Source organism: Vidua macroura, chromosome 1 (assembly GCF_024509145.1).
Source record: "Vidua macroura isolate BioBank_ID:100142 chromosome 1, ASM2450914v1, whole genome shotgun sequence".
NCBI classification, from domain to species: Eukaryota; Metazoa; Chordata; class Aves; order Passeriformes; family Viduidae; genus Vidua; species Vidua macroura.
The window spans coordinates 38,944,524-38,970,667 of NC_071571.1; the positions used below are offsets into that span (position 1 = coordinate 38,944,524).

The following is a 26,144-nucleotide window of genomic DNA, read 5'->3' on the forward strand; positions in this document are numbered from 1 at the left end:
AGCTGCTGGAGGGGAGAACCAGCAGCCCACAGCCAGTGCACGTGAGCAGGATCTGCCATTGCCTGGTGTCAGGCAAACTGATCAAATGCTTATGAAGCAAGTTTGTTCTCATTTTAGAGTCTCTTTAAAAGCAACAATTTAATGGGACCCATTACTGTCAGCTGTGGCCAGTTCCCTCTCCCTCCTCCCAGGCGCTTAATAGGGAAAGCAGAGATTTATAGCTGTGGTGTAACCACTCCAATGGGCTACTGTTCACTCCTCCTGCAAGTCCTCACTGGCTGCTCTCCAGATAAATCTTCCAAACAGGAGAGAGGTCTTCCCTGTCTCTGGAGTGCTTACCTTGCTTGGAGCCCTGTGCACCTGTGATAAATATATATGCAAATTATTAGGTCCTCACTTCAGTGTGTGCCGTGATCCTTACATGCTTTCTGCTCCAGATTTAGCAATATTTAAGCAGAGCATGTAAGAGAGAGAGCTCTACAACCCATCATTTTTTAAACGAATGAGCACAACCTTTTTTTTTTTTTTTTTTTTTTTTTTTTGATCAGAGGATCAAGGCATTTCGGAGATGCTGCTGCAAATGGTCTCGCCCAGTCCACATTTGTCGATATTAATGCACAGTGGTTGTTACATGTACAGAAACAAAAGTGAAAACTACGTATTTTTATTTAAAGGAAAGAAAAGGGAGTGGTAGGTGAACAGAAGAGATGCAATCACAGCATCCAGGAACCAAATGGATGAACTAACTAAAAAGACCTTTCACCTTACCCTAAGTCCACATGATTTTTGTAAACTGTAAGAATGATCGTCTTGTGATTGTATGAGCTCTGTGCTTGAATCTGGCCATTGATTGAAGTCTGGCAGGGGAGGGAGAAAACAGGAAAACATCTTGCTAAGATTTTCCTGTGTTAGATTAATCAGCTTCAGTTCATGCACTCATATCTGAAAGGTCATGTTTTCTCATCATCAAAGTTGCCCAGTCTGAGACTCTCCCTTGCTTCCCTACAGCTTGGCTGAATGATCCACTGGGCAAGGCGGATGCAGCATTGCATTTGTCCTGAAAGCTGCGATGCTTTTTCATCATCTCAGTGTGATTTGTGTTGGGGTTTCCAACAAGATACATCTCTCTAATTAGTGTTACTCTAAAAGTCTTTATTGCTTGGAGGAACTAGTCAGTTGATTCCTCTGTTTCTGCAGTTGCTAATCCCTTGCACTGGCACAGACTACATTTCATCCACCTTTCTCAGCCTGCTTTCCCATCTTGTCCAGACCATTTTGACTGCGGGTGCTCTGACTGTGTATGGAAACTGGGCAGGGGCATATGGCCACTATCTCACTCTTAAAAATGGTGGGTTTTCCAAGCTGGTCCAGCTCCAACTCATCCCTCTGCTGTCGCCTTTGGTAATGAGTTTCAGCTGCAGTGTGGAAAGGTAATTTTCCTTGACTACTGCCAGTACTAGAGAGCCAGACTTGCATATTTCTGGGTGTTTACTTGAACTCTGTTTTCTAGTCTCCAGGCATCCAAGTTTCACTAAACTCTAGGCTTTAGAGGATTCTAGTGGATAGTTCTATATTAGCAGAGTTTCTTTGTTGCCGAGCACAAGGGAATGAGAGTGCAGCATAAAGTAGTAAGTACAAGATATTACTTGCCAGATTTCAAGAGATCTGGTACAACATATTTGTTTAGATGTCAACTGTCAAAACTAAGAGCAAAAAAAATTACGGAGAGATAGTGAACATGTGTTGATGAATCATTGAGATAGATGCCTGAAAACTGTACCAGGAAGCATAATGCTCAAGATATCTGGTTTATTTTGGCATGTTTATGTCCATGTTGTATCATCTGAGTATTTTTAAGTTGCTTTCTGCATTGTTTTCATATGTCGCTTCATCCCTCCTCAGAAACTTCTTTGCTGCAGATCAGGCATGTTTTAAAACTCCTCCCAGGTCAGACAAAGAGAATAGAAACATGCTGGGTGTTGAAGGTAAGCAGGGGCCATGCTGTGGCCAGCACCCACAGGCACCCACCGAGCCAGCCAGGCTCAGGCTGGGCTGCTGCATTGCCCCCAGGTCAGATGGGGCGAGAGCAGGGAACAGCTGGCTGTGCGCGCAAACTGTGCAGATCTCTGCTAGCGTGAGGGGAATTGCGCCTCAGCCAGCTTGCAGGCATATATAAATATTTGTGGCATAGTTTGCATTATTATTTCAGCTGAGCGCTAAACATTCGGTTGCTGATAGCGGGAAAGAAACTAGTGCCGCTATAAATTTCAGATGGTGCAGAAATGCAGGGATTTTCATACCGGCTGACAATTAAATAAAGTCCCTGTGCCTCTTTTGATAAATAACTCTGCTGCCAAATATGTGCAGGAACTCTGTAAGGCTTTGTGGGGAAGGATGGGAGGGGAAAAGGAGGAGGACACAAAGGCTGCCTGTGCAGGGAATTTCCTTGGAGCATACACACACACCTTCTTTCTCCCGTGTAGGGTTGTGTTTGAGCTTGCCCTTTCCTCTTCATGTTTCCATCTCTGCCAAGCAGCTAAATGGAGAGGTTAATTTGAGAGACTGCTACAAGTAATTGCAGCATGGTAATTGCATAGCTAACATGAGTCTTTTCCTTGTCCTGCCTGCTGCAGGAATCTGCATGTCACTGCAGGGGCATAGCTTGGTGGAGATTTTTTTGTTTGTTTTTACTAGGAGGTCCACTACATTATTAGAGTAGTTGTTATTTAATGTCTTTCCATTGTAGCTCTGTGCAAAAAAAACCCCAAAAACAACTTACGTGTATCCTAGTAAAATTGTGATATTGTCCACAGATGATGGTCCCCCCACTCCAGCCATCCAAAACCCAGTAGATAAAAACAAAGACATAAATTATGATTGTAAACCAAAATCAGTCATACAATTGAGGGATAACAATTTGAAAAGTCTTCTGTGACACTGTGCTTCCATGCAGGAGGGCAGCTACATAAATGATTTGGAAAAGTGTCATTCTTTACGAAGAAATACTGCGCTTAATTAATTCTTGCTCCTGGGAGGTCAACCTGGGGCACTCATTATTGTCTTAATTGGTGGTATAAATCCTGAGGCACTGGAGGGGAAGAGAAGAAAAAAACGATGAGCAGTTAGCAACATACAGCCTTTTGGATAAGTGCTAGCCAGTTGTACAACCATCCTAGTGACATTTTATGGTTTTATTGGGTTATAGGTCTGATCCTTCACAAATTAGGTTAAAGGGAATTGATTTGCATAAACAAAAATATAAAACAACAGCAAAATGCAATAATTCATTCCTGAGTTCTCCATTAAACTGTGTGAAATAACTCAGAAAAGCGCTTCTTTGATCTCCTTTTATTTGTATTAAATTATATTCATTACTCTTCCCATCTGGAGTTTCATAGCAGGCCAAAAATCATCCTACAGACACAACTGAAAGGAAGTTAACTGTAACTTTTTAATTATATACATTCCATCTCCTTTTTTTCTTAATTTGAAAAAAGCAGATGGAAGCACATGCCAGTGCCTTCCTCTCCGTTTAAATCACTGAAGTGGAGAAACAGAAAATCTCAGCCGTTCTTTCCCCTCACATATTGTTTCAAGGTGATGACTGTTCTGTCTGGAGACTTTGACATGTTTGCTAAAAAGGTCAGGAGTTCAGTGAAAATCGAAATTGTGGAAAAAATACGTGCGTAGTCCTAGGGATGCCGTGGTACCCTCGCTGGAAGAATTCAGTTGTTGCAGATTTGCACTTGATGGAATCCATCTCCTCTGTTTTTGTTGGTAGCTGCCTCTCTGCCAGCTGGCCAGCAGAAGTGTTTCAAACTCCCCAGAAAATGGGGGGTGGTTTTATAGAATGATGATTTATAGAATGTTTTTTACATTAAACCTAGGTTTGTGGAATCAGAAGATGGTTTGGCAAGGGGCACAATAAAAAATGGTGGTTTTTTTCCAGCCTCACCAGGGGCTAATGGCTAATTGGCATTACTAGTCCCATGAACAGTTTTCTTCAAACTCTGTCATCAGATTTTTTTTTTTTTCTTGTGAAGCCCATAAGACCTTTTTCACCTTAGAAACTATTAGGATTTATCAATTATGGCCTGCTCTGTCTTTGCTGGCAAATTTTTTGTAGTTGCAGATGAGTATCCCCACTGTGGTACTTAGAGAGAAGTGACATGTTCCTCATCTGCTCTTCCATGTCCTTTGGGCCCTTTTCTCTTTTTAAGAAATGAGAAAACCCTGAGATATTTCAAACTTTTCCATTTGTGTAACAACAATGAAAAGATAATAGACCTTTTTTCCCCATAGTGGATTGCACTTAAATCCATAGGTCTGTACTTCCATAAGCAAGATGTGAGATGACAGCTGCTCATTTTTATTGCATTTTGAGTTCTGTCAATTAAAAAGAATGAAATTCACTGCCACACTGGTTTCAAGAGCAAATTTATATTTCTTTGGCCATAGAATCTTAGGGCTGCTGTTCATCTGCAGAATAAATGGCTAGACAAGCGGAAGTGTGGATGGCAAGCTGTGAATGACAGACAAAGCCAGAGCCCTTTCCAGGGCAGGCTGGTGCTGAGCTTCTTCAACACTGGCTGGCTGGCACGTCTAGGTGCTCTCTACCAGCTATTGAAATTTGTTTTTGCAAAGATCTTCCTGTCCTGCCCTGACATACATCATCAGCACAATTTTCCTGCTTTCTGGCACTGAGCCTTTCTTTACTTATTGTTGTAGCTGCTTCCATTTTGTGCCAGCAGTGGTTTCCAGCCACAATGTCAGGCAATTAGTTTGTTTATTCTTCAAACCATGGCTTCCAAAGTGTGATAGACAGTGCAGACATCCTGGAAAAGTGCTCTGCAACTGGGAAAAAGCTCATTTGAGCTTTCTTTTGGATAGTTGCTTTGGTAGCTTTCATTACTTGTGGGGTCTTCTGTTCTAGCTGCAGCCATTTTGCTGTGTGTTTTGTCTGTATGGTATCACTGAACAGCATATGCTGGGCTGTAGATCTTTTGGAAGCCTTTCTATGCAACTCCAGTTGCAGGTTTGCATGTTACCTAGGCCTCCCAGGGTAAATATTCCCGGTTAACAATTAAAAATTGCATGTCTTTGCCCCAGCTTGACCATTGAGCCTACCAGGATTTGGTGAGGCAGGAGTTTTTTGTTCCTTGACTGCTGCCACTAGTTGTTAAAAATACTGCAAGCTACATTTAATTCATGCATGTATCTGGGTAATTCCCTGGTCACAGAACAAAGCAGTTTTGTGCAGATCCCATTGCTGAGAGATGCTTTAAATGTCTGTTGATGCTCTAGAGAGAGCAGGAATGGGAGCTTTACCTTCTCTAAATACATTTTACAGGGTTAGCAAGGATAGAGGGTAACTTAAATGATTAAAATAGAGAGATTGAAAAGAGGCCATACATCACAAACATTTCTTTTTTTTAAGAAGTGCACTTATTTGCCCAGCCCCTGTTTCAGAATAAAGCTAACTGCAGAGGTTTCAGGTGTGTGGTGGGCTGGATTTTCCTTTCAGTTGTTACTGGTATTTATCTTTCCTCTCAGAGCTCAGTCAGAGTTTATAAATGACTGGTAAACTGTACCATGGAAAAGTCCTTCCTACTCCTTTGTTTCTTTTATGATAAAGTAGCAATATGCTTCACTCAGAAGCTTATTTTGCAAATTTACCAAAGAATGGCCTCTGAGTCTACAGGAGTCATAGCTGGCTGCCTGTGTTTGGGGGTAATCAAAGCTGAACCAGATGAACTGAGCAGGCTGTTCAAACAGATTGAGCTTGCAATAGCCCTTCTCTGCTGATTACCCTGTCCCTGGCTTGCAGTCCAAGTTTTCAGCTTGTAAGCCCACTATGCCTGCAAATAAGACTTGGCATGCCCTGTGCTGGCAAAACATTTTTAAGACGTTGTGATCAAATGATCCATCTCTTCATGCATGTGCATAACTTGAGCTCTAAATCATCTGCTCTGCCAAAATCAACTGGACAGTGAAGGAGAGGGAGTTGTATAGATTCCCTATCAAATATGTAAGGGTAGCAGTTCATGCTAATAAATCCATAAGACTTCATAAATTTAAACACTTAACTTTGTCTTGAAGGCTCATCCTTAATAAGGTCCTTTGTATTCAGATAGCCAGTGGCATAACAACATTCAAAATATTACTGAAATTGTTAATATTCTCTATGGGCACTCTGTTCTGTACTGAGCTCTCAAAGTTTGACTCATTCACAGGCAACTGCTGCAAAAGTGGTGAATGGGATGAGGTGGTTTCTTCAATGTTGTGTTGAGGTTGGATTGATTAAATAGATTATTTACTTCTGTGCAATAGACCTAGGAAGCCAGCTTTGTTTGCTGCTTGATACATATGGTTTCACATATCACTCTCTGCTTTCAGTGCAGCAGGTAAGATATCAACACAATTAAAAGTGAAAAATAATCTGTCTGCTCTGCCACTGGTGGATGCTCAGGGAACACACACTGATACAATAGATTTCTGAATAATTTATATTCAGCATTTTTTCCTTGCACTCGGTAAATGAGGATGCCTAATGTGGCATGGTCAGAGTGATACTCTATCTGTCATCCATTAAGATAACAAGATTGGTGGGCCTGGGAGGAACGTAGCATGATACACAGAAAAGATGAGATTAAAAATTGAAGTGTTGGTCCAAAATGTTCTCTGTAAAGGATGCTGATAAAAGCAGCTCAGAAAAACAGAATTAATTCAAAACTGTGATTTCCACAAAGCTTTGTCTTCTCTAAAATAAAAACACAAGATCCATGTTCCCTTCAAAAATTGTGGATAAAAGGAATATCAGAGAAAATCACTGTTCCTGATAGGCCTTCAGTAGTTTCCTCTCCTTTAAATTCCAGTACTTTGTAGGTGCTATCAAAAACAATTATGTATGACAGTAATGCTTTATGTCTCCTAGAAAGGGATTTTTTAAATATTCGTAAGGCTTTTTAAATTACAGAGAAAAAATAATTTGTGATTGTTTTTGGCACTGGAGTGTCTCATCTCCCATCACAGGGTGTTAATTTGGATGGAATGCTAAAATATTTGCATAAAAAATGGCTCATGTAAATATTCAGCCAAACAGATTCATTTTGAGGTGACTGTATTATAGTTGATAGTATATTGTTTTCCAAGAGCCAATAGGCACTACAAGTTGATTAATTTATAAGCAGTGGTGGTTTTCAGTCTCTGAAGTTTCTGACAACTTCTTAACATCAGGTCACATTTGGATTTTCTTGCTTTTTGAAAAAACTGTTGGGGTTGTGAGATCAAACGGAAGCCATTTGATAGAAAGCACTTCGAGGAAAACTTAAGCTTGCTTCTGACTTCAGTATTTTTAATGAAAAGGCCACGGTTATTATACCTGTGCTATTTGGAACCCAGCCTTGAAAGGGTTTAAATGTGCTTTTCTGTTTAACTGGGCAGCAAGCACCGGCTCTGCCATCTCCATGCCCTGCACAGTTTTCTTTCGCTGCAGAGCTGCAGTTGGGGTCCAAACCCCTGCAGAGGGAAAGACAAGACTGTTTTTTCAGCCCAGATTCAGAAAGTATCTCTGAGCATGACCCTGCCTGCAGTGCCATCCATAACTTGTGGCTGCACCACACCAGGTTTCTGGAGGTGGGTGGGGAAACTGAGCCCACAGCGCCCAGCAAATGATGCTCCTCACCCACCAGTGCCTGAACTCCTGTCCCAGCTTGGTTTGGGGTTTGTGTGCAAAGATAATTACAATCTTAGTGCCTGTCCAGAGGAAAATTTTAAAATCTAATCTTTTTGATGATGTATTGCTGAGCTTTTAAAATGAGTTTGTCACAAATGTTACAAGGAATGGTATCCCAATGCTGACTTGGAGAAGAATACTTGTGAGTGGGCACTAATGCATTGTTGAGAACCATGTCCTTAGCTTTGACCAGGACCACATTACACCTTTTTTTCACCTGAATATTTTGTGTAAACAAGTTCATTTTTATTTATATTCCATGAGTAAATCCAGGAAGAAAATCAAATACAGGTGTTAAAAAGTAATTTGTCAAACAGCAGTCAAAGCTTCCACAATTAGTATCCTCCTCTATATCTTTCAGTCTGTTGAGGACATTGCCTGGGGAGGTTAGGCTGATGAGGAAACTGTCTTCATTTCTACCTGGAGATCTGCTTTTTCCAAATTTGTTCTTCTTAACCCTTTTTTATTAGTAATGAGCTCATGAATGCTTTATACTTGCTGTCTGCAGATGGATCACATTTTTCAGCTGCACTGTGTGGTCAAGTTTGTCTGGTAAGGACTTAGGCAGCCTCCTCTGCTTTCCTTCCTGACGGGCTGTAATTAAACCCTGGCTTATAAGGATGCACACCCTGCAGCTATGTATCAGAGGTATCAGAGCAACCGATCAGTAGGTGCAATCAGCTACTGGTTATATTTTGGTAAAGTACAGATGTATTTGGAGAAGACCGTCTCTTTTTTCCCAGTATTGGGTGACTTATTCATTTGGGTCATTTTGTTTCTTGCCCTATCAGGCTGGTGGTAGGAGAGTAATGCCATTGGTGGCTGTGGGTGTTAAATCACCTGCAGCAGCACTGGATCAGGCTGGCGTGGCTGCCATAGAAGTTAGCAGTTTTGGCTTGTCCTGCATCTTTCCAGCTAGAAAGTGATGACCAAATAAGGTTTAGAGAGACAGCACAGCTCACATTTTCTGCCTGTTGAATTAAACCAAAAGAAATGCCATAGATGCCTCACTGTTGTTGTTAGCCATATCAGCAATTATCCCAGAACAGGCATCACAGGGGAATATCAAAGCAAGAAAGGAGAAATATTGCCATCAATTTTCTTTTTGGCAAGTAAACAAATGTACATACACTTGCCATACTTGCCATTGCAACAATTCAAGCAGTGGTAATGATCAGAAATGTAGAATATAAAATATCTGTGTTTATTGATAACTTGAAAGGTTTTAATTATCCAAATAAATAGCTTTAAATTCTTCTTCTGGGTCCAGTAGCGTAAAGAAAGGATGTGGAGAGTTTTTATTTACCACTTCAATGGTAGTAATAAATATCTCCTAAATCAGAGGAGCTAACCTCAGGATGAGGCTTGCCTGTGCAAGAGCTGCAGAAAACGTTTGCCAGGAGTTATGTGATTAAGGAGTAATATTTCAGTTCTGAGTGAATCTGAGGTATTTTCATAACATTAACATCTATAGCATGTTGGTTGTGCAAGGAATTTATGACCAGCCCTTACTGCCTGCCCTACCACTCCCTGATCATATAGCCAGAAAGTCTCTCAGTCAGCTCTGAACGATGGGAGTTTTGTCTTTTGAACTGCACACGTATCTCAGCGCTTTGAGGAGAGCCAGTTTTATAGCTTACCGTGATTGCATCTTTAGACAAATGCATTGTGGGCACAGAGCTATCGTCTGCGGCATCAAGTTTACAGCTTCCCTGTAGGGTGTAAACATGTGGCTGGTTGAAGAGTTTTAACCTCTCAAGCCCTCCAACAAATATTACATTGCTAACTATTCTTCCGTAATGTTGTGATGTTGACTGAAATTTGACCCTGGTGCTTGCTGAAACCATTTTCAAAATCTGAGTGAGAAGGTTAAATAGTGCTGTCAAATTTCCAAATGTCTGCTGCAGAAATACTTTTCCTGAATATCTGTGGGTTGAGCTCTAAAATGCTTAAAGTAATCCTCTTTTTCTTTTCTTCATTATTATATGATATTATCTAAAGCTTGGGGTTTAGTGAAATTGACTTGGGTTTTGCCTTTTTTCTGTGCCTAACCTTACCATTTATGGCTATTTTTCTCTTTTTTACTTGTTGAAGGAGGAGTTCAGTCAAATGGTGTTCCTTAAGTACAAACCAGACCTCTAGGTTTCTTTAATTTCTGGTCAAGATCATTGTAATTACTTGATTATTTTCACAGCTGTATCTGAGTAAGAAAAAAAGTGCTGTAATTGGCAACTTTTACAAGTTCACAACTCAATAACCTGATACTGGAACTCTTCCACCTGCAGAAGCCTCTTTAATTGCTGTAGGAGTTTCAGCAGTCAAGAGACCTGGGTTTCAAATTATTTCTCTTTTGAGGTGCAGCCTTCAAACTAGAGAGTCTCTGCAGTAACAAAAATAGATGGGACCTCCAGGCTGAGTGACTCTGTTATTGGATGAGTGTCTGACTTCCAGGTGAAGATCTGTTAGGAAGGATGTTGTTTACCCAACTCATTACTTACATGCATGAGCTCAAACAATTTTTAGTTGAGCTTTTTTGTAAAATCCAGGACTTCATTTCCTGAATGCTCTTACTAGTTCTAGCTTTGTTTATCTTGGCCTTAGGTTGCATTAGATAATTAGTTTTTATTTAGGAGATGAGTCTTATGTTGCAACAAACAGTACTAAATTATAGTAAGAATGAGTCTTTAAAGATGCCATACTCCAGCCATAACTTTGAATTAGTTTTGTTATTTTAAAGCAACATTTGTGCCTGTCTCTGTGGTTTATGGAAAGCTCAGAAGCTTATTTGTTTTCTTTTTTTCTTGATTCCAGGGCTTTTTCCGCAGGAGTATCCAGAAGAACATGGTTTACACATGTCACAGAGATAAAAACTGTGTTATCAATAAAGTTACCAGAAATCGCTGCCAGTACTGCAGACTACAGAAGTGCTTTGAAGTGGGAATGTCCAAAGAATGTAAGTTGTCTCAGAAAAAATTTATTGTTTGTCATAACCTACATATATGTGGCAGTCCTAAGGGAAAAAAATTATTTTGCAGTTATGTGATTGAAGCCAGTATCTGCATTCATATGGAGGGAAAGGAGTATGAATTTGGTACACAACTTTAGACCTGTATTTACAGACTTCTGAGTCCTTAACACTGCAGCCTAAAAGTTGTGTGTTCTTACTGCCTGGACCCTCTCTGAAAGGTGAAACGAGCTGGAAAATGCTCTTCTCTAAACATGCAAAGCCAATAAATCTGACAATGCAAAGCACACTAAAACCCCAAAGGATTTTCCTCTCCCTTCTTTTCTAGAAATCTCTGGTTTGCCCTTTAAATTAGCATTTAAAAATATTTATATAGAAATATGTGATATTCTCTTTTTCCAGTTTATTGATATCCCCATCAAGACTGAAAATATAGCTAAAAAGGCCTTTTTCATATCCCATGGGGTAATGCTTCTGAAACTTTCTAATTTTTGATTTGATTGACTGCAGTAGCAAAAAAAGTCTCTGGTGTAGTGATCTGTTCGATTGTTGAGGGTTTTTACCTCAATCAGCGATGTCCCTGGTGTCAGCAGGTCAGTTCCAGTAATAACCACTACAGAAATTTGCAGTGTGTGCATAAGAGAGGAAGGAATATTGCCCAACCAGTTCTTAATTTTAATTCACCCACAAGAGTTTTTTGGAGAGAATTTAAGATCCTAGGAAAAGAAAAATTGATGATGATGAAGCATTTATGTCTGAAATGCGATTTAAATCAGTTCTCATCTTCAGCATTTTAATCTTTCAATTGTGTGGGGCATCCCAGTTCCTTTCTCTGTACTTGGTCAGGAGCTAGAGGTCCTAAAGTTACATTTGTCCCTCCTCACTGTATCCCATTTCTCTCTCCCACCCTCTCTTTCCTCTCAGAGAAGGAGTGTTGAGAAGTGGAGAAAGAACCAGATACAACCTTTGGACCATTGTGCTGTGTTTCCAGCTTCTTTCATGGAAAAGTGAAGTTGTGGTTATTGGAAAGTTTCAATCTGCTGAGGGAGGTCTTAGGATTTCCATTAATTCACTGTCTGTGTTGGGTTTTCTAGTTTTCTTGTGTGCCTGAAGTGCACTTATCTGTACTTAGGCGTAGATCTGTTGGAGTGGAGACGACAATGGGAGTAAAGGAGAAGGTAGGCTAAATGCAAAGATAGAAGGTTGAATGAGGAGATTTAATTGATAGCTATTTCACTGCATATGAAGTGCACATGAAGTTTTTTTTCTTTGATAAAAACAGTGTGATGTAGTTTGGAAGAGAAGAAAAAGCACTTTTCTCACCTGAGGGCTTGTTGGTCTTGAGTTCCTAAGGACTTTACTGCTGATGTGAAACAGTAATCTTATTAAATGCTGTAACGTCACATCGGAGTAGGTATCAGCAGTATTTCTGACATGTTAACCAAAGTTACTTTGGATAAACTATAAAGACTTACTGCCTTTTAGGTGAAGAATTGTTTTTTCCCATAGGGTAGCTGGAGCTTTGCCAGCAGGAACTAAGGTTTTGCTCCGCCTGTTTCCTGGGGTGAACTAAGTGAAATTGCCCTTTGGCAGTTGCCTTTATCTCAAAATTCTACAGACACTGAAAGGGGGATAACAGGTTGGAGGAGGAACAGAGGATCCTGGAGAGAAGTGAGGGATGTCCTCTGGCTGCATTTCTGTAGAAGGCATTTGCAAGGGAACAGAGAAAATATTTTAAATGTCATCAGTTTGAATGCAGTGTGTCTTGTCTTCTGGGTTTAAGAACGAAGTCTGAAGTGATTCTGTGTTATCCGTTCATAAACAGGAGCTTTTCATCTCTTAAGAGATTTGAGAAACTATTTTCTTATCTGACCTTCTTTCATACATATCTCTGGGTTTTAATTCCATTTCTTTAGAAGTTTATGTAAACAAAGGCACATCTGTCATTCAGCTTTTTCTTACCAGATAGAGGTTTTTCTTTTTCCCCCAGTGCATTATTCACATTTTATTTTTTTGTCTTCTTACAGTTCTGTTATCTTGTAATGTGAAAGCCATGAACAAAGGACAGAAAAAAGTATCAGAGAAATCTCACAGGGAAACAAGCCTACAATGCTCAAACCAATCCCAAATGGGAAAATGATCATGATGGCACCTGCAAATAGGAACCCCAAGGTCTGTTCCCAGGAGCTAAGGAGGAGTAGATGCTGATTTTCAGTATACAGAGTAATCTGTGCTTAAAAGCTGCAGTCCTGTGTTTATTTGGTCTGTCTTTAAAGGGCATGCAAAAGTACCTGCATATGCAACTCCCTTTGAGCTTAATGAGTGTTCCTCACAAACATCAGAGGAGAGATGGGAACTGGGTGCGTAGCCAGTGTGATAAGTAAGGGTTTAAGAATGGGGGTACAGTGTTTGAATGAGAAGAGATACTGAGCATTTCTTGTATGCTTTTATCTTGTTTCAGAGAATGAAGTGAGATGATAAAGGAATGCACCAAATTTGCATTTCTTTATAGGTTGTTTTGTTCGTGGGGGGCGGGGGGAAGCAATCTTCGACCCCATTTTTCTCCCCAAATCTGATCAAGAGAGGTCAGTAACTACCTCCAGGGCAGGAGTGGAGCTATTTGCCTTGTGATAATATCTGCAAGACCTGCTGAAACTGGATCCCACTAGTGTAGGGACCATCTTTCATTGTGTAGTCCCTATTGCAAAAAGTTTGTGCTCCAGATAGGAAAGACAAAGAGTGTGAGGGGAAACGACTTAGTGACGACTGCTTTATCATCCTACAACAGGACAAAACACAGCTTGAAATAAAACCCTGCTGTCTTTAATCAGATACTCTTCCTTCAGAAACTCCAGAGCTCTGTCCCCGAAACCTGAGCTGCAGCTTCTGGCTCAGGGCCTGGAGCCAGTCCCTCCACCAGCACTGCATCAGGTTTGGGCATTGTTATATGGCTGTCCCACCTTAGCTCCTGTAGGAGTGCTTAGGGCAGTGTAGGTGCAGCTGAGGCTCTGGATCCCACTCCAAACCACTTCTGTCCTTCGTAGTCTCCCAGTGTCTTGGTGTTTTTAATCACCACGTAAAGACAAACGGTGATCATGCAAGATTCTTTTCTTGCTGCTGCTAAAGTGAGAAGGCTACTAAGGCTTACAGTGGCTCATTATGTGATGGAGAGCCTTAGGAAACTAACCTTTGCCCTTCTATTACATGATCTCTACGCTGCTGTTGAAGCCCCATCCTCGGTGTGACCCCAGGTGCCAGCCAGCAGCTCGCTGTTGCCTGGATGCGGGCCCTGGGCGCTCAGGAGCTGCCGAGGGGTCACACGTACGGCACTGCCTCCTGCAATTAAGGGAGCACGCGGGAAGCTGGGCAAAACTCTCCCACAAGAATGGACTCTTTCAAGCAGGATGCTGCAACAGTCACTTTGTAAGGTGAAGCCTGCTCATAAAGAGAACCTAAATTGGATTTTTTGTAGGGTATAAGGGGGAAGAAAATGGAGCTCCTTTCTGCCACAGCTGCCCAGCTTAGCCCAGCAGTTCTTCAACTTCCATCCTTTTTCATAAACTGTGTAGGCTGCAGGGACTGTCACTGTACTTGATGATTTTTGGGTCCCCTCAGACACAACCCATGTACCAGGGTGTGATTCAGAGAAGCCCTCTTTATGCTGGCATAAGTCTTGTCTGCAGTGAGCTCTAATAGAGTGAAATTATGTTTATAAAGGCACAGAATTGTTCCAGATTACTTCAGTGCACTGAAGCAATGTTCAGATTTACAGATCTGCTTACAATTAACCTCTCTGGAGGGAGGGAGGGAAGGAGGAAGGGAGGGAATGCAGGGAAATTATCATGAAGAGGAGAGAATCTGGTTTCTGTGCTCTGTATTTGTTGGGGATTTTTTAACTTGTCCAGAAATGTCTGTTACTCTTTGTCACAGACTTGAGTCTTATAATATTTAAATGTTCATGCTTCTTGGAACATGTGGTTACATTCTGCTACTGAACAATAGAGTGAATGGATTTACTTATTTTCATTCTGGTTGAAATTGGCAAGCAAGAAACATCAACTTGAGGAACTGTCATGTTTGTATTTTTTATTTCTCTTTAATTTTTTCAGTCTCCTTAATGAAGCATGATTCCATCTGCAGTGAGTGGCTAAGTGGAGGGCTAGTCTGCATAGTTGCATTTGAGAAGTTCATGCAGATTTCACTGATGTAATTTTAAAGTGAATTAATTAGAATGCATGCAATCTTTATTTAGATGTTAGTCAGAACTGAACTGGGGTTGTTTTATTCTTTTTAGCCAGCAGGAAACTCTGGATTTAGGAATTGTTTCTTCTTTGCTACAGGCTAGATTTTTAACTGGATGCCTAAATACCACACAGTGGCTGGGGGCTTTTTCAAAAATTCCGGAGTAGTTGCCTGGCCTGTTAACTTGCTTTCTCGAGAGGCAGGAGCTAAATATCAGAGTAGAAATCACAAACCCCTGATTTCTGTTCTGGGACTAATTCCTCTCTCTAAACCCTACAAGCTGATTATTCTGTCTTTCCGATCTTGAGAAGTGAAAATTGTGTCTTTTCACTGGGGCTGAGAGACCTTGTATTTTAAGTGCTTTGAAAGTAGAAAGATGTAAACTGTGAAAATACCAATTAAATTAAGAATTGGAGAATATAGATAGTGGGTAAGCTATGCCCAAGCCATAGCGATCACATATTTTTAATTCTGTTTCTTAAGGACAGACTGTTTTGGAGATTTTTTTTTTTCAGCTGCCAATCAGATAGGAAATTTTGGAATTTTTTTTTTTTTTCAGGCTGAAAAATTGGGAACTTTTAAAAGTTAATGCCAAACTCTCAATATCACTGATGGGGAGATTGTTTTAAGATGACAGCAAAGCTAATGGGGAAGGGTCTTCCTGCAACAAAACCCACAGTGCTCTAGTGTCAGCCTGTGCTCTGCCAGTGATAATGCGCACTTTGTTATGCTGGGTGGCTGAAAATTATCTACATACAATTAAAATTCTCTTGTAGAGGGCTGGGTTCTACTTGTGCATTGTTTCCCATGGTTAAACAAACATCTCTTGCTTTTCACATCATTTTTTTTGCCTTCAAAGAAGCAGATCTGCTTTTCCTTTCTCCTTTTGGGGTCTGCCTCTTCTGTGTTTTAGCCTTTACCCCTGATTTTCCATAGCTTTCACTTGCCAGCTTTAATGTTTAAAGCAGCAACTTAGATTGAATGTTATTATCCATAATTTACTCTATGTTCTGTGAAGATGGTTATGTAATAGCAGTAATTGCATCAACTCACCTAATGAGCTTTCCCTCCAGTGCCATGTACAGCAGATTAATAGCCCATGAATTCATTTGCAGCTCGTTGTATTTCAGAAAAGTATTTCAGGCAGCAATTAATAAACTGCTAAAGAAAATAACATAAAAAATGATTTTTTTTATTATGTTAACTCTCCAGCTGAACAATTTATTGGCACCTTTCATGATGCGGCTAAGTAAATTCTCTCCTAATTCCTCAAGCAGAGTGTGATTAGTGAACCCTGCTCAGCTCAAGACTGTCTGGTAATTAGTCTGATCTTTATATCCTAAAATGTTAGGGAAAAGTAAGAATAGCATCCTAATGTTCTTTTTTTCTTCTATTCTTTGCCTTTCAGGCATTATGCAAATAGCTGTAAGTTTAAACTGCAGCACACTAGTGCTGCAAATTTTTTTTCCTCCTTTCTTGCATAGGAACCCTATAATTGTGTAAGCTAAGAATTGAAGATGTCGGCCAATAAACAACCCCTGGCCCTGTTTCTGCCCTGTTTGTTGTGGGCTGCAGTGTCCCATACCTCCCAAGTGGTGGGACAGAGCCCGAAGCAGGGATCCGAGAAAGGTCATGGGGTGCTGCTGCCCTGAGGAAGGTAAACCAGGGGTCAAATGCCACTGGAGAGGGAGATGCCAGGAGAAAGGCATGGAGAGGAAACAGAGAACAGGGAAAGTCCTGTGTTTTGCAATGTAAAAAAGAATGAGGTGATTGAACCCAACAGGAGAAGAGCAGCAGCGAGATGTCACGGCTGCAACCACCTTTGCTAGGACAGTGTCTGGGGAAAGGGGGAGAAACTGCTGCATGTGGCCAAACTTGCCAGGCTGCTCTAGAATTACTATTCCCATGCTTTTTCTTTTAGTTGGTGCTAGTGTTTGGGGATTTTTTTAAATTGAATCACGTTTTTCATGTTTTACATAATTTCTGTTTCAAAAGAAACAGTTACCTTCCTGCCACTACCATCCCTACTCTCCCAGTCGAAAAGAAGCGCTTAGCTTGTCTTCAGAAGTAGTAAAATATATATTTTAAAATATATTCCCTCATTTTGGGCTCTTGGGGACTGAGTAAGCATAAAGGGTATTCCTTCAATAAGCTCATACAGAGATTGATTACATGTCCTCAGCTGGAAGTTACATTAAGACTTATTCACTAAGGTATAGCTACCGTTGTGAACTTTTCAATGCTCTCTGCTGTCTCTATGACAACACAGATCCTGGCAGAAGTTACCAGGGCTCGTGTGCTCTCTGCAACCTTTGCATCCATCAATCCTAGTCCTCAGCGACTGTAAATGTGTGTCTTTCTTACATTTTTGCTTAACAAGGTGTTTTATTAAATTTGTGACACTTCTAAAGTTATTACACTAATCATTTGTACTGTCGTACGCAACCATGCTCTAAAAGAGATGTGCTTTATAAAAGGACTTTCTGAATGGCTCTCAGTCTTGTCCTGTGGAAGATATTCAGCTGAGTGGCACAGAGTCCTTGTACAAGTAACTTTTCTTTCATTACAGGTGAAACTTAAGGTAACTAGAGCCTGGGAAAAGCACGATGCACATACAGTCTAATTTCTGCTTAGATCTGCCGGGCACTCCAGAGAAGTGCTTGCTACTGTTCAGTGCTCTAGCAAAGTCCTCAGTCCTTCCTGAACCCATCCTTATTTTAAAGGAGCCTATAGTGCGTCTGTTGGTGCTTGCAGCTCAGGTTTCTGTGGCAGTCCTGCCATGTGCCACCTTCTGAGGAGATACTTCTCTGGAGATTGGGCTCTTTCTTGAGGGCAGTTGGCATTGGCATATTTTCATATTTTTCATTTTACACTTTTGGAGTGTTTTAGGAATTATCAGATGCTTTCTTCTTCATCAGTTTCCCAGTAAAAGACATTTTGGGCAGATGTCTCTTACAAAATCACTTCTCAACATAGATCTTGTTCCTTTTCTGGCCTTTTCCTGTTATTTCTCATCCCCTGCTTTGGTTTATAGCATTATTCCAAATTGTACATGTAAAGACATTGGCTCTATGCATTTGTGTTGCCATTGTAGGTCGCCTTTGCCTCTTCTTCAGTTTAGTATCCCAGCTGCTTTCATGGCAAGGAAAACCCTGGGTTATCCTTTCTGCCTTGTCCTGTGCCAGGCAATGCTGCTGTCAGAGCAGATGGGAAACCTGGAGGTAGCCAATCCCTACCCACTCCTTGCACTCCTAAGAATTATGCTGAGGCCACATTTGCTTTGTCATGCGGACATAACTGCTGAGACCCAATCCCATGACCTCAAAAGCTTTGTTTCAGAGCTTCCATTCTTCCTTTATGCACTCAATTCACTGCTTCGTATTCCTCATTCGAATCATTTTGTTGTTTGGGGATGTGGGGCATCTTTGCATCTCTCCTCCTAATTGCCATTGTGCCATGTGGCTTGTGCTTTCTACACTGGCCCTTGTGGTTTCTCTGGTATCTTTTTTCTCCCTTTAAATGCTCTTTTTTTTTTTTTTCCCTAATTTTTTTATTTTGGGATGTTGAATCCAAAGGATGGAGAAATGTCAATGAGATAAATATCAGTCTGGGAACAAGCAAATTGCCAGTGTTCTGGGCCTTGAAGCTAAACATGGCTTATTTGGTTGTCAGGCCAACCTGAAAATGTTATCTGCAGTAGCCAAGGTTCATGAGAAATGCAGTAAATTGTTCCCAAGAGCTCTGGGAAGTTTGAACTGCAGCAACCCGAATGTTCCTGAAGGACTCTCTATCAAAGGAGAGGCTTATTTGGTCCTTCTCCTCAGAAGAAACAAATATGAGAGTGTGTATATCTTCCTGCTGGTTTATATCCACAAACTTTTGTTTTCCTGGTGATCACTTTACTGGAGATGGTCTCACATGGGGTAGGTGCCTCTGCAAAAGGCAAAGAAGCAAAGCTCTCGCTGGCCTCTCTGCGGAGAGCAGCTCCCGTGCTGATGGTGTGGAAGATGGAAAGCAGGCACTCAGAAAGCAGTAAGTGCTCAAAGACGCTTTAGGAAGATCTCTCCATAAGTAGATGAGGCCATGGATTTCCCTCTGCTGCTGTCAGGCTCTCATGGCTTGCTTTCATCTGCTGGATGAATTGTTAGAGCAGAGGGAGTTTTGCATTGCCGTGCCTGCGATAAGCCGGCTGACACGTTGCAGCTCCTCCTGCTGGGATGCTGGCCTTAGGACTGTGCTCTAAAAATAGCCTCGATTTGTTTTTAGTTTGACTTTGTATCACATGCTCATTTTAAAATACATCAGAACAGTTAATTTCCAGTTCTTCAGCGCTCATGTGGAAAGTGTAAAGGATTTTTTAAAGTAGATGGTGCACAAGGAGTAGAAATAGAACCCTTTCTATCCAAACTTAAATAACACTCAGCTGCCAACTCTATAAAAGGAAAAAGAAAGATCATAAGGTGTTAGAATTTTTAATGTCCTCTAGCCCAAAATGAACACAAATGGTTTTGCCCCATCTTATTTTACTCCAGTTCTTGTTTGCATGCTTGCCTGTTTCTGAAAGCTCTTAAATGTTTAAATCTAGGTCTCATGAAAAGTCTGTCAATCAGACAACAGTTCTGAAACCTGACTTCTACAAGTTGTAGCTTAAAGCCCTACAGGCGGTGCCTATGGCTGATCGGCATTTAATGAGCTGTGGGATCGTTTCTCAGTGCCATGCATCCATAACCAGTTGCTTGTTGTTGATATAAACAGATTTGGTAAGTAAATGTGAGGAAATTGTCTGACTTTGGAGACATTTACCTGAATTTCAGAGTTAAAGCTAAGTGGAATTCTTCCTTTCCCCTGGCTAAAAGTGCAACAGAAAGCAAACATGCTTTTAGTTGGATTACAGGCATGGTTAGTCATCTGACAGACAGTTTTAATGGAGTCAGAAAGACATGCTGGGGAAACATGCTGACCTACTTTTCTTTCTCTCTTTTTTCAAACTTTGAAGCAAGTGAAATGTTAATTTTAAAACTCTCCATAAAGTTAGACTTTGGTGAAGGAGCTCATTTTGTGATTTAATTTATTTACACTTCTGTTTAGGGTATAATAGATTGTTTTGATAACTGAATTTCATCAGGTTGTTTCTGTTTTTGTTAGGAAATTGGGTTACCTCTGAGAAATCCATGTTCTTCCCCCTCTGCAGGACAAAGCAATCAGCTTCAAGTTAATGAATGATTTAAGTCCAATCCTCTGAGGGAGAACTTTACAAACCATTTAAAATAACAGACTAACAAAATGTATTTCATTTTTATCATTTTCAATGCATTACATTTTTAAACATTTGCTGTCTTTAAACTTGGGGGAAGAAGGATTACTGGCAGATAGTGTTGTGCATTTTGCACTTTAGCTTTTTTTTTTCCCCCTATGTTAAGGAGGTTGGTGCTCCACCGTCAGTATTTTCTTGGAGGCAGAACTTGATGTATTTGAACCTGGGAAACTCTTTACTGTAAAATTTGAGAGCTTGGGGGAAAAAAAGTGCCTTAAATTAAATAGGAAAACTTAGCAGTAAGAATGGATTAAAACATTGCAGAGATACTAAATTGAATGATACTGGGCGATAAAGGAAAGTGTTTTAGAAATGCTGTGGACCACCTCACTCCTTCAGCAGCAGGCACACACACAAATTGTCAGATGGCTGAGGGGTGCCAGGTCCCTGGCAGAGGGCTGAGCTCCATTCACCTTGCAAGCGGTTTTGGTGAAGACGTCGCTGCGCGGTTGAAGGAGCAGGAGAGGACATCATTCCTTGACACACTGGTCAATCCAGGGACACTGTTTTCACCTGCTCTGTCTCCTCCTGTTTCCATCATTTAACAGGTTTTCTGCTGTCACTCAGCCCTGGTGCAATGGGTGCTGATGCAAATCCTTTGCTTCCTCCCATCTCTCCTTGTTCTTAACTCCCAACAAGCTGATTACAGTTTGCATCATGGAAATAGTAATACAATGGAAGAGAGGGAGAAAAAATGGAAATTTCCAGAAAGTCCTGAAGTTTATGGGGAGTGTTACATTTCACAGAATACACAAATTACATATACTCTTATGAAGTGCAGTAATTTTATATACTGTGTACTTCTAGAGAATGTTCCAGTGGCAAAGATTGAGATCTGTTTTTATAGTTCTTAAAATTAAGATGTTGGCCAATACATGAGAGTTTTTTCTACATCTCAAGAAGGCTGGTAGTGGCATTGCACAGGTCTTAGCCATTTTATAAGCTGGAGATACCAGTAGAGGAGGCATCAGCCCAAGAGGACAAATCAGCAGTAAGTGAATATCCTTATGCACTGAACGGCTGCACCTCACATGTTCAGCATCCCTCACTGCACCATAGCTGTGCTTCATGCAAGGACTACCTTTCCCGTGTTTTTTTTGCCATAGCACTTCTTCTAGGTGACCTGTGACATGGTATGTTTTGATTCTAGTGGAGATGCAACTGGGAAAAGACTCTCAAAAAAAGCAGTACATCTGAAATTCCATTCAAGAAGCTTTTTTTTTTCTGCTACAGGAAAGTTGTTGATGCTGGAAGATGAAGCATTAGGTTTAGAGGAGCTTGACTTGCTCTCTGACAGTACTAGGCTGCCTCTTTTGGGCAGGGAGCTCTTGTGTTTCCAATTAGGAATCTTGTGAAGATTGGTGAAGAAGTCCAGAGCTCAGTGTGTGTTTGGTCTTGTAGTCCACATTGTACTGTGCTGCACCATCTGGTTATCCTATAAAGTAGCTCCAGGATCAAACCCAAGTGATCCAGATCCCTGGAACAAGTGACTGCTAGTTCATAAGAGCCTTTTGACAGCACTTTTTACAATAAAGCTCTTTGACTTTCCCTTTCAGTAATTTGGAAGAGAAGCTCAGTGCATACTTTCCCCCCTGCCCCTTCTTTGGATGCCTTTTCAGGTGAACACTGCTATTAAATCAGAACATCCAGAAAAAAAAATTTAAATGGAAAAGGGATGAAAATAATAAAAAAGACAATACATAAAAGCAAGAGGATAGATGTTACTAAGAAAAAGAAGCCCTATTATGTTCAAACCTCTCTCCATAACACAGGGAAAAGTAAACAGGGCCAGAGGAGAATGAGCATAAATATTTTATTCCTTTATTTCTGTAGAAGGCTTAAATCCTGTTTGTCCTCAAAAGAGAGTCAAAGCCTTTTCTTGGCAACTTTTCCTGTTGTTTTCTAAGTCAGCTACAGCTATTTCACATGGTTATTAGGAACATTATTCCTACTAGAATTTAGGCATTGTAAGGTGTGAACATACATAAACTGCACAGACCTATCAGCTGCCACTCATAGGGTATGCAATATAAACCCACGAGGTTTGGAGTCTTCTTTCTTGGTTGGGTGAGTGAGGCAGGGAGGTAACCCTCTGGTAAAGGGACCTTGCACTAATGGAGGAGGAATATTTTAAAATATTCCCTAGAAACTAGGGTGTGGGAAAAATGAGGCAATTAAGAGGAATCACTAGATACCCTGTCTTAACAGTTTATTATATATATTTTTAATGAGTATTTAATCCCTAATGCTGTGTGATGGATTAGAAAAGAGGGGGACTCAGGCCTCTTTCTGTGCATAGTTTTATGTTTCCCCTTCATTGAACATTTTCTCTGGGCAAATTGTTTAACTTGAGCTGGTTGGAGGTGTTCCAGCACAACAGAGCTTTGCTGAAAATAACATTGGGTTGAATCCCAAAATGAAGAGTTGTCTATTGTGTTCAGATTTGCAGAATCTCAGGATGAGTTACAAGGGGGGCCAGGAAGGAGCCTTGTCTGTGTCTGTCCTCCATGTTGTACATCCCAGGCCCTGGGGGACTTGGCTGCACTGTGTCTACCATGCAGCCTGGTGCTCTGGGCAGCTCTGCAGCTGGATAGGCAGGTGGATGTTCACTGGCTTTTTTAGGAACTGAATAAACCTCTGCTTTTGGAAATATTGAGGTTTTAACCTGTGTTTCCCATGGGGGTTGTAACCCTAGAACAATATCCTGAGGACCTCATAGAAACCTTTCTGTTAGTGCATCTTTCATCTTGCACTTGCCACAGTCTTGGAGAAGACCATCCTAACTGGACGCAGGCACCCAACCTGTGTGCAATGAGTTCAGGGCCCAATCCCACACTGGTGACAGACATGAAAGATTTGTCATCAGTGAGATACGATGGGGTTAGCAGCCACCTGTAATGCCAGATGATCCTTGCTGGGTAGTCACTTCTAGTGCCAACTGGGGACCACCACCCTCATTTAGTTAAGGACCAGCTGTGTGTTGAATTCAGTCTCCTTGCCCAGCCCTTGGCTTCCCTTTCAGATGTCATCTCATGTCCAAGTTGCATCCTTTGTTTTCATGGAGAAGTCTGGGAAAACTAGGTCAGTTTATCCAAGTAGAAATTATTATTTTATTGAGTTAACTCTGTGTTGACCTGCTGCCTGTTTGCCTTCTCAAAATGAAATCCCTTGTGTGCACTAAATCTTGCCCTGGAAGTTGCAGAACCCTCAGTAATCACTTTGATTTCAAATCAAAAATAAAAAGGCTGCTTTTCTTAATATCTTTATATTTCCTGGAAACAAGTGTCTGTCTGCTTTGCTTCATGTGTGATCACTACATCAGGCTGGTCTGGTGTGCTGTGAAAGCACTTAATGTAAAAAGGTTATGTGCTGGCTTTACTGGGGATATTTAAAAGATCTTATGGAGAAATTGGGATTTGATTCTGCTTGACCCTGACTGACAGAATTAAGCTCTTTAAGCCAGTTCTGTAGTTACTAACATGCCTTCTTTTTAAAATAATCTGGTCCACTTAATCCTGCTATTTCAGAACTTCAGTCCTAGACAACAAAGCTTTTTTTTCTTTCTTTTTTTTTTTTTTTTTTTTTAATGAAAGAATATTTGGAATGTATTTTTAGAGAACTTCTTTGGCATTGTACATAAAAGATAAAATATATCAAAATAGACAGTCTGATAATTAGTTGCAGGCTTGTGGAGTGATTCATGTCATAATGTGAGTGCTGAAACAGCTGAGGTTGCTGCAGGTGTGTTAAGGGAATTCGACCCTGTAATGCTGTGATGCTTTTGCCTCTACATAAACAGGAGTACACATGTCTGGAGAGCCTGCATTAATAGATGAGAATCAGTATTTTTGCATGTGAATTATGGATGGAGCAGTATTTATTAAAGGCAAAAACAAGGGCCTTTGTCTCCCAGGCACCTTTTGCTTTGAAGAGTTGCACTAAAGCCTGCTGCTGTCCCAGGAACAGAGATCCCAGAAGTGAGCTGGGGCTTCAGCTGCTGCCTGTTAAGCCTGGCTGGAGCTCAGGGCCGAGTTGTGCCATGCATGGGCAGAAAGGGATCCGAAGAAAAGCCTGGGAGGCAAAGACCTTTTAAGTGCCTCAGCTGGCGGGTGTAGTGCTTCGTGGTGGGCAGTGAGACGCTAAAGCTGAAAGTGAATAAACTTGTTTACCTGTGGCAGCAGCCAGCTTCAGCAGGGCTTTCCCGGAGACTGCTGGCTGGCTCGGCGTGGCTTTTCTGAAATCCTGAAATGGAAAGAAAAAGAAGTCCCCTGACCTCACTCCTTTCTCTCACTCCTTACAGTTGGTGAAAACAGGACTATGTAATCTTCAGAAAAAAATGGCCCACCCCAACAACAAATCTGCAGATTGTTTATTCCAACTGCTCAGCTTTTGGGAAGGGAAAGGATGTAAACAACACACTAAAATGCAGTGAGATGCAACAGTATTGTTTGGGCATGTTATTTTCCCATTTGATTAAGCTTTTTTTTGTAGCATCAGGACAAAACAGCTTTAACAACACACACTGTTCTTTAAAAAAATCAAACCCATGTGCCGTCCAAGCCCCCTGGCCAGTGCAGATGTGTGCCCACCAGCTGTGTTGGACTGTGCATCAGTGTGAGGCTTAAACAGACAATTTTTTCTGGCTGATCTAGCAGTGCTTCTAGTCCACCTGGCTAAATGATACTGTTCTTCTCTTCTCCTGCTGCTTCAGCTAGCCAGGAGGATAAGCTTCAGCAGGGCAGCTGAGTATGGTGCACACTCTGTCCCCCCTGCCCTCCACTTTGGGTCCCAATCCTGGCACCTGGGGAGCTGGAAATAACCCCCCAACTGCAATTCTATTTTATTTTGTTTTAGCAGTAGGAGTATGAACAAGCTTTTGCATTTAAGAAGGAATGTGTGTAAGTTTGTAATGGTGTGTTTTTCCACATTTGCTTTGGAGGAATAGGTAAATAGGTTCTGAGCTATTTCTTTGCTTTTATTGTCCCTGGCCTAGTGGGAGGCCAAGGCTGCAAGCTGCCGAGGCTGTAACACAGACAAGCGCTGCGATTCAAGTGTGCAGCTCCCTTTCTTCAAACATGCCGGGAACAACTGTTCCTGCGCCTTCATGAGCTCAATTTACGGTTGCGGGAGGCGATGTGTTCCCTGCGCCTGATGAAGCACCCGCGCACGCAAAGCCTCTTCAGACGTGTTGTCAGTTGGCAGCTCTCTCGCTAGATGCACCTTTACACAATTGCACAAGCCACCAGGAGGTACAAATGTGAAATTCAGCCTTGGGGGCAAAACAAAGAAATGAAACTTAGGTATGAAAGCGGTGTTATCCATCTGCAGATACAGATATTAGACCTGATCTCCCACCATGTTACTGTAGCTTTACACTAATAGGACTCTGCTGCGATCGGTGGAGTAGCACCACTGCAAGACAAAAACAGCAGTGGGGATAAGTTGGGGCTGTTATTTTTAAATCTGGTAAATAATGTAGAGAGTGAACCCTGTTTGGGGAAAGCCAGACTGTGTTCACCGTGTGAAACCACCCATAACAAAAGGGAGAAATGCAGTGACACACTAGCTTGGTATTGCTCCTGAACTTCTGCTCTTACTTCTGGGGAGCCATTGCCCTGAGTCCTGAGTGTCCATGTGCAAGCAAAGGGAAGGGGTCTTTCAGCTCACTTCCTTTTTTTGGTGGCCTTTCCATTTGCTTCCGGTAAAGTCAATTTTATCATGCATGACCAGAATTTGTCCTGTAGCTTGGACTCATTCATTACATTGAATAAATGTGCTTATTATGGAAGGTTATTTTGGGGAAGAAGTCTGTTGATGGCATTGTCAGGAAAGAGGCTGCAATTTGTCATGGTAGGTAGCTTGCTAGTTAAGTAAAAAGTAAGCCATGT

General features: G+C 41.3%; 1 protein-coding gene across 4 annotated transcripts in view; it reads left to right on the forward strand.

The window, feature by feature from the left end:
* The window catches only part of RARB (retinoic acid receptor beta), a 204,448-nt gene that overhangs the window by 147,569 nt on the left and 30,735 nt on the right, over positions 1-26,144 (forward strand). For all 4 annotated transcript variants that reach the window (XM_053970722.1, XM_053970716.1, XM_053970735.1 and 1 more), the window contains one exon: positions 10,547-10,688. In XM_053970722.1, coding sequence (XP_053826697.1) covers positions 10,547-10,688 — 142 coding nt within the window. The remainder of the gene's footprint in view (positions 1-10,546; positions 10,689-26,144) is intronic.